Source organism: Dermacentor albipictus, chromosome 10 (genome assembly GCF_038994185.2).
Source record: "Dermacentor albipictus isolate Rhodes 1998 colony chromosome 10, USDA_Dalb.pri_finalv2, whole genome shotgun sequence".
Taxonomy (NCBI): Eukaryota; Metazoa; Arthropoda; class Arachnida; order Ixodida; family Ixodidae; genus Dermacentor; species Dermacentor albipictus.
This window is the reverse complement of record NC_091830.1, coordinates 22,102,339-22,110,026: the sequence shown is the minus strand read 5'-3', so window position 1 is coordinate 22,110,026 and position 7,688 is coordinate 22,102,339. Positions and strand designations below refer to the sequence as shown.

Genomic DNA, 7,688 nt, shown 5'->3' with positions numbered 1-7,688 from the left:
CAATACTTGTAGTGCAAGCAGGTGCATAGAATGGGCTACGACTGACTGCTAGATTACATATCACGACAGCTGACTATTGCTTTATTTTCACACAGCTTGTCAACACTATGATGGTACGCTATTAATATTATTTCGTTTTGTTGACTTTTTTGTTAGCTATTTACACTTCTCAGTAATTCGTTTTTTGTGTGCGTGCATGTGTGTGTGTGTATTTGTGTGTATGTGGGTGATCCCTTATGAGGTACATTCCCACATTTGTAATGTACTTAGTATTAAATATTGCAGGATTAGTAATCATTCGCTGTAGCGTTGTTAGAACAGCCATAGGAACTTTCAATACATGTTCTCCCCTTGCGATTAAAGTCCTCTAAGCAGTTGATTGAAGAGTTTTGAAACAGTTATGTCAGCGTCATTTTTTATAAAACAGCACGTTTTATTAGCTCCACAGAAAATAATCTCTGACAGCTGTGAAATCTCTGAAATCTCTGAAACAACAGCATAAAAAGTTTATACAGAACCATTTTCACATGCTTTAACGAGCACATATGAAGATACGTGACATTGAATTACGGAAAATACGCTATACCTTAACAATAAAAGACACTTTAGCATGAGGTATGGAAATATTTACGCAGAGTCACACTGGGAATCATTTGTTTGAACATAAGGTTTTGTTTTACTTTGTGGTAATGTTGCGTTTAAAAACCAGTTCAGTTTATTCCTGCGCGCCTGTTTAGAGCAACAGCACAATTTTTTTTTCTCCAAGTCCTGATCTGTAGGCACACCCTATGTGGGGACTGCGGGTTAATCAAGAGTGACTAAACGGCCACAATGCCACGAAGAAAGAACGCCAGCGGCAAGCATGTCGGAGAGCAGGCTCGTTTTTTGTACCTCTAGTTCCCACAGTTTCCTACTAAAGATGACTAATACCTGCAGTGCAGCAAAGTCTTGTTTATAGCAAGTGAAATATAAGCATTTAAACATTAATGCGCGATTCCAATTTATATATTAGCTCTTTCTGTATCACACGGTGTCGGTTCTACGAAGAATGTTGTCTGAAGATTTTCAACCACATGGAATGTTGCCGATTCAACTTGGGCGCTTCATTCTTTGGTCGGGGCGTATGTCTTACGCTCCGGGATAATCCAGGATTGAATCTCAAATCTGTTGCAATCAACGCAAGTACACTGTGGTTTACAGCTTAACGATACAGTTATAGACTTCGTATTATTCCGCATAAAGTGTACTGTCTGACGCTCAGCGACGACACGCTGAAACTAGTGGCACGTAGCTCCCATGTGGTTAGCACTTCAGAGCCATATGGAACATTTCTAAAACCACTGTAGACAGGATGACTCTTCCTATAACAATGCTTAGCTGTGCACAGAAGAGTGCTAACATGCTTTGTACACCTTCGTTAACAATTTATACTGTTTACAATGTGTGTTCGACATTATACCTGAATAATATCTCTAGGTTTTCCTGCTCGTTTACTTCATTGTTGAACAGTCTTATGCACGGGCTTCTCCAGCTGGTCTTGCTTGTTCACAAAGCAGTGCACTTGGAAAACATGCAGCTAACAATGCTGGTTACTGACTTTGTCATGTTAAAATTCAAGTTACCAATGATCTTCATCGAGTTCTCTCTATAAACCTGGTTTCCTATTTCTTTTAGGCATACTAACTTATTAATATCTGAACTTGACAAATCAGCATTTGTTTTGTGATCGTGCGGGCTAAAATAAAGTTCATTTCCTGCCTGCCTGTGTAGCCTAATTTATATTATAGAGCTTCTCATACAGTTACGTATAATGATCTGACAGAAATGTCGGATAAAACAGTGTGTAGATATTTTGGGTGTATACATTTCACTTCACCGAACCCCACACATCAGTGGCCAATCACTTGAGTACATTGCGCTCAACAGAAGGCAAAACATTTGACCGCTTCTCAAATAAAGCTTGCTGCAGACAAGTAAACACCGTTCTACATTTCTGCTACTTTCTTGTCTGGTACATACCTGTTCTTGTCAATAAAAGACCCTCTCGTAACACTTCTTTCAGCCCAGTGGGACACAAGAAAATCAAGGGCTTTGAACAAAAATTGTGTGTTGCCTTTCATGTAGTGAAACATCTTTTGGGGTTAACGTAAGGACACAACAACACATGCACTTTGCTGTTTAGTTGACCAACCATCTAGCCGGTAAATCCACTCCACATACGGCATCATCAACCTTCTCATCGGTCAACTTCCTGAAGAAGATCAAAATTTTCAAGAACCTTTCATGTGTCCTTGTAAAATTCTCTGTGGGATTCGCATTATGCTTTCCATGGCAAGTGACTTGCCTAAGACGTAGAAGAACCCTTTCTAATTTACGGCCTACCTTCAACAGCACTGAGCTTATTATACCACTCAACAAGCTAAAGGTAATTCTCTTACACAGTCCTTTACGTGCAGTGATCTTCATGCTGACTTTGTAAGAACAGGCACAGAGTTGCTGCGTAAGAAGAAAGCGCATGCTGGTAACTTGCCTTGCGGGCCTCGCATCTTGTAGAAAATTAACCCAAATTTCTAGTCCTCCTATATTAAGTGGTAGCCACACTTCAGCATGTCTAATGTTATAAAAGACGTAGTCCATAGGAATAGTGAGGAAACATAATGCAAAAGTAGAGCTACACTCTTTTGTTAAGCATGGTACAGCCCATCGCTCGCAGGAAGTAATCACCAATAGTAGCTTCGTCTTTTGTGATGTCCCCGCCTTGATGCACACATCATTTAGGCATAATCAAAGCCGCGCAGAAAGGGCTAAATGAGTGGAATATATCATAAACACGTATAATGAAGTGTATGATGGCTCACAAAGATGGTCACTTGGCTAATTTCCCGACCACTGTCATCAAGAAATAGAACAGAGGCGTATACATTCAGGCACACAATATTAACTATATTCAATACAATGTCATTGAGCACCTTAAATTCATAGGGCCGCAGTGCTTCTAGCCACCTTCCCCACTAAGATGCTTCGTAAACGTGGCCTTGACCGGTGCTTGCAGGCCGAACTTTTTGGTTTTCTACCACACTGTTTTTGTACCACATGCACGATACACATGCACATTCGCATCGTGCATGTGCGAAATACATCATACATACCACATTGTTTTTGATGGGGCTTAAGGTGATGCGCTGTACAGACGCCTTATACAGTAATGTTGAAATGGTTCACAACATTGATCTGCCAGCTGGTGCGACAGCTTCTAGCGCCAAAAGAACCAGTGTCCAATAGACAATGGCGTTCGCGTTTTTTAAAGGTTATTTCCTGCAATTGCTTTGTAAGGCTATATCATCTGATCACATCACTAGGACGGAATCATTTTTAGTTCATTTTTAGTGAACAAACTAGATGCACAACACTTCGAACGTAATGAATTTTACATATTCACATTCGGCCTTAAACTTCTGGATGTTTTAGAAGACTTTTTAACAGACACTGCTCAGTTACTAAGGCTTACTTTTTTTGCCCTGGCTATAACTGTGCACATCAAACCATTCCTCTTCCTCAAAAGGTTAGTAAGAAACCGCTTTCTGAAAACTAGATTGTATACTTGAGAGGTTGGTGTTTTTTATAAAAAAAAGCACAGACTTTATTTCGCCCCCTAATAGTGTACATTACTCAGCACCATTATCCTTGTATATTCTACATTCTACAATACGCAACTGGAATTTCGCTCGCGACCATTTCGAGTGTCAGCTCTTTGACGCTCTTCCTGTGCCCTATGATGAAGAAAGAATTGTTCCTTAGATGCTATACTTTCTGTTACGGCTGAATGTGCTTACATAGAGCACGATGTTGGTCTTTTCTTCCCTACTTGCTGAACTCTTTGCGCGTTCTCGTGCAGGGTAGCACGCCCCCAAATATTAACCTCTGAACAAGCTTCTTTCTTTTCTTCTAGACTCTGTCGCTTTTGAAGCAATCCATCTGTCCCTTTTTCACAGAAGCTTGAAACAAGCTCCGGCCACTTGCAATCATATTTCCATCGTAGGTAGATTTCCTTTTCAATCGAGCACCGACTTTCAATTACAACCTTGAAGAAAAGTTCAACCTGCACAACAGTTCCATCTCTATCCTCAGATCACTGCTATACGCGCCAGATAATTAGCAAAATATTCTAATTGCTCTTCTCTATAAGCTTTTCATCCACTTTAACATCCCTGTGGAGAGCAGCAGGGCAGTTAACATATGCGAGCCGGCAAACGCCTGCATTTCTCATTGGAAACGTTCTATTTGTATACGTGCCTTTGCGATGCGCAGGACACATATAAACTCACGTACCAGCCGGCTTATGGCCACAGATTGAAGGGGCATAACTTTTGCACATTCAACCTATGCTGCCAGTGTACATGCACTGTTGTCTTAAACTCAGACTTAGTTCCCCTAGTTATGTCATTGCTTGTCAACACATTTATTTGAGAACATCGTCGTCACAGGCTCCCGATGGCCTTACCATGCGGAAATATTGCTGCCAGTTAGTGACTGAGCAGTGCCGTGCCATTTCGCTGTTCACCGCATATAGTTCTCAGAAAAACACGGTGTCATGTATGTGAGCTGCCAGTAACCTTACAGGTGTAGCGATATGGGTTTGTTGCCGCTGTGTGGGCCGCAGGCCGTTTTTTTTACCCATATGTTTTTTTCTGTTTTCGACTTCCCTTCAGTCAAGTATCCTGAGCAGAGGTAGGACCATGCCAGACCCAATAATACCTAGTCACTCGTGAATAGATCTGCTTAGACATCAATACTACTGAGAAGATTTTGTGAGCTCACATAGACCATTTAACATCTGAGGCGATAACGGTTTAAACACCTTTACCACACCCTGAACACTTCACCTTTCTTCAGTAGTGCATACCGGCTTACCAATATGCTACTGTAATTGTCTTTTTACACTGTTCTCACGCATGCAAGGAGACTCGAAGACTTGTATGTCGAAACCACAAGCTCGGCAGTCAGGTCCACTCTTCAGTGCCCCACTCGGCAGATCTCCCCAGGGACGCCTTCGAGCAACACTTTCTCAGCGACTGGTGAATAGATATCTCAATGCCGCTAGCTGAAATCTGGGCGTCATTGGGTGGTGCCTCGTCGCTTGGACATCGCTCCTGGGTCGACGACCTCCGGCAGCTTCTTGGCAACGGAGGGCAGGCTTCCGTTCTCGCAGCAGCAGCCGTTGTGGCGAGTCAGCACCGAGTCGCTGAGGGCCCGGCGATGCTGCTCGGTGATGGTGTCGTCCATGGCCTCCTTGGAGGCGACGGCGCTCTCGAGCGAGAAAGGTACGGTTTCCAGGGTCGCGGCCGCACCTCCCGTGTGGCCGCTTCTGGTGGCCAGTCTAGCCTGCTTCATGTTCTTCAACGCCGCCGCCGCCACTCGATGCTGCGGGTGAGTCCCCGGGAGTACCGAGTGGGGTAGGCTGTCGCTCTGCGACCCACTGGACGCAGTCGACAGCAGGCTGGTGCCGTTCACCAGCCGATGGAGGCGAAGCCGGAACGACGATGAACAGGCGGGAACCACAGGCCTGCGAGCACGGCCAGAGAAAGAAAAAAGAGTATAGCAAATAAAAACAAGTTGTTCAGGCACCCATACAGCAATAGCAGAGGTGATAACAAAGTACCAAGCTGAAGGATGCCTAAAGTACAGCCTCGAGAACATGCACCGACTCTCAACGAAACTTCTTGTGGTGATATACCAAATTTTGAGCCGCTAGAAGTTACTGTGCGACTATCAGGATACAAATGCCACAGAAATCACCAAATTTTGAAAGCGTGAGTAATTCAAAGGAGAGGCGCCACGCTCGTCAGCCTAATCTGCTTGACAAGAAGTTAAAGTGTTTAGTTCAAAGTCTGAATAGACAAAACTGCCGGTTCTGGCCACCAATATTATTATTCTTTCTACACTGCTATTGGGTACCACACTTCAACAAATTTGACTGTTTCTATATCCACACCTTCATCCCGAGTATACTAATGTGTATGTTCAAATAAATGTCATTATTTCGCCCTGTGTCCCATATTTTTCTTTCTTTTACAAAATATTTCCCATAATTATTAACAGGCTCAGTTTTCAACCCTTCAAGCAAAGCCAATGCAAACGTTCAAGCTGCGAAATTCTACTTGAGGTGCTAACAATAGTACCTCAAGCAACAACCTATTTGAAGTGTCAAGCTTTAACTTCCTTTTAACTTTTCCCATCATTCAACTTTTTCTTCAGTCGAGAAGCGTCCTTGGATAAGCCATATGGGTTTCTCCTGTAGGTTCCTGCTTCATGTGCGGTGACGGTGGTCAGCAGGAGGATATAGCCGAGCAACAATAGCGGAAATAAGGAAATGCTCGCAGAACCTGTTCAAGTTACATGCTACACTAATGCGTGTGCGTTTCGGTACGTGTTCTTCCCTCATTTTTATTCGCTACATGCAATTTAGGGTGTGCGGGCTTGTAAATGTTTGTAGCACATTCATTTCCGGTTATGCTGTGGAGAGCTTGGAAGATGAGGACAGTGTAAGGCACAGCGATAAACGCACAGGAGCGCTCCCGTTTGTTTATCGTTGTGCCTCACTTTGTCCTCGTTTAGCAAGACGACTTCTCTTATTTATACTTATGAGATTTTTCACGTTCATGAACAACTACGGAGTTAGGGGCACATCTCTTGGTGAACATCACCGCTGCGGAGGTTAGAAGCACATCTGCTTGATGAACTGCGGGGTTAAGGGTACATCTTCACGATCAACCCGGGGTTAAGTGCACATGCGCCGGATAAACTGCAGAGCCTGGAGATTAGGTGTGCATGTGCCTTATCAAATGCACACATTTGAAGCGATTGATGCACTTAAATTTTAGATGCAGATGTACCGTCTGGCCAAGACTCATGATGGTTATACGTCAGCAATGCATCACGTTCCACTACAAATGTCATGGAATAAGAACTTATTGAAAATTTAAATGACTAGAACATACACTCACTAATATTGCCTAACGCAAAATTTGTGCGGGCCAGCTATAGATTGTTCGCTAAATAAGTCATCGAAAACTGCAAGTGAACAATTGGCGGTGCGGCTCACTGGCCTTGCGGTTGGCGGCCACCTGGTTCCGGACTGGCAGCTTCCAGCGCAGGAAATGGGAAACAAGATCCTCCGGAAGCCGCCACGGAAGCGCCTGCTCATGGCCGCGTAGATGAACGGGTTCACGCAAGAGTTGATGAACGCAAGCAGGTTTATGCTGAGCATAGTGAAGAAATAGTTCTGCTTCTCCAGGTAGTTGGTGCCAAACTGGGTCCACATGGACACCAGGAAGTACGGTGTCCAGGACAGGGCGAACGCAGCGGCCACGACCATGACCATTTTGGCGACCTGCGAGAGCAAGAAATTTGGTGTGGTGAAGTATAACAACAGGAGGGGGAATTTTGATGCGCCATAATCATCAACTCGTTTGATGTCCCGTTCTGGAAGAAGTCCTCTCCCAGCAGCCTCCAGAAAACCCCAGCTTGCGCAAGCTGGAACCATTTCACGCCTGCGATTTCCCTCATTTCGGCACTCCACCAAGTATTTTGTTGTCACCAGCCCATTCTGCAACTACAACAGACCAAAGGCTATCTGCCCTTTTCAACAAATAGGCTGCCCAGGCTCATTTTTCCCTCTAAACAACAAG

General features: G+C 44.0%; 1 protein-coding gene across 7 annotated transcripts in view; it reads right to left on the bottom strand.

Annotated features, from left to right (window-relative positions):
* Positions 1–412: 412 nt before the first annotated feature.
* Positions 413–7,688, bottom strand: part of LOC135919679 (galanin receptor type 1-like) — a 214,602-nt gene continuing 207,326 nt past the window's right edge. For 5 of the 7 annotated variants that reach the window (XM_065453526.2, XM_065453528.2, XM_065453525.1 and 2 more), the window contains 2 exons: positions 7,107–7,390; positions 413–5,563 (listed from right to left, as the gene is read on the bottom strand). In XM_065453526.2, coding sequence (XP_065309598.1) covers positions 5,116–5,563; positions 7,107–7,390 — 732 coding nt within the window. In that variant the 3' untranslated portion in view covers positions 413–5,115. Of the gene's footprint in view, positions 5,564–7,102; positions 7,391–7,688 lie in introns of all 7 variants that reach the window. The other 2 variants (XM_065453529.1, XM_065453530.1) reach the window with 2 other exon arrangements.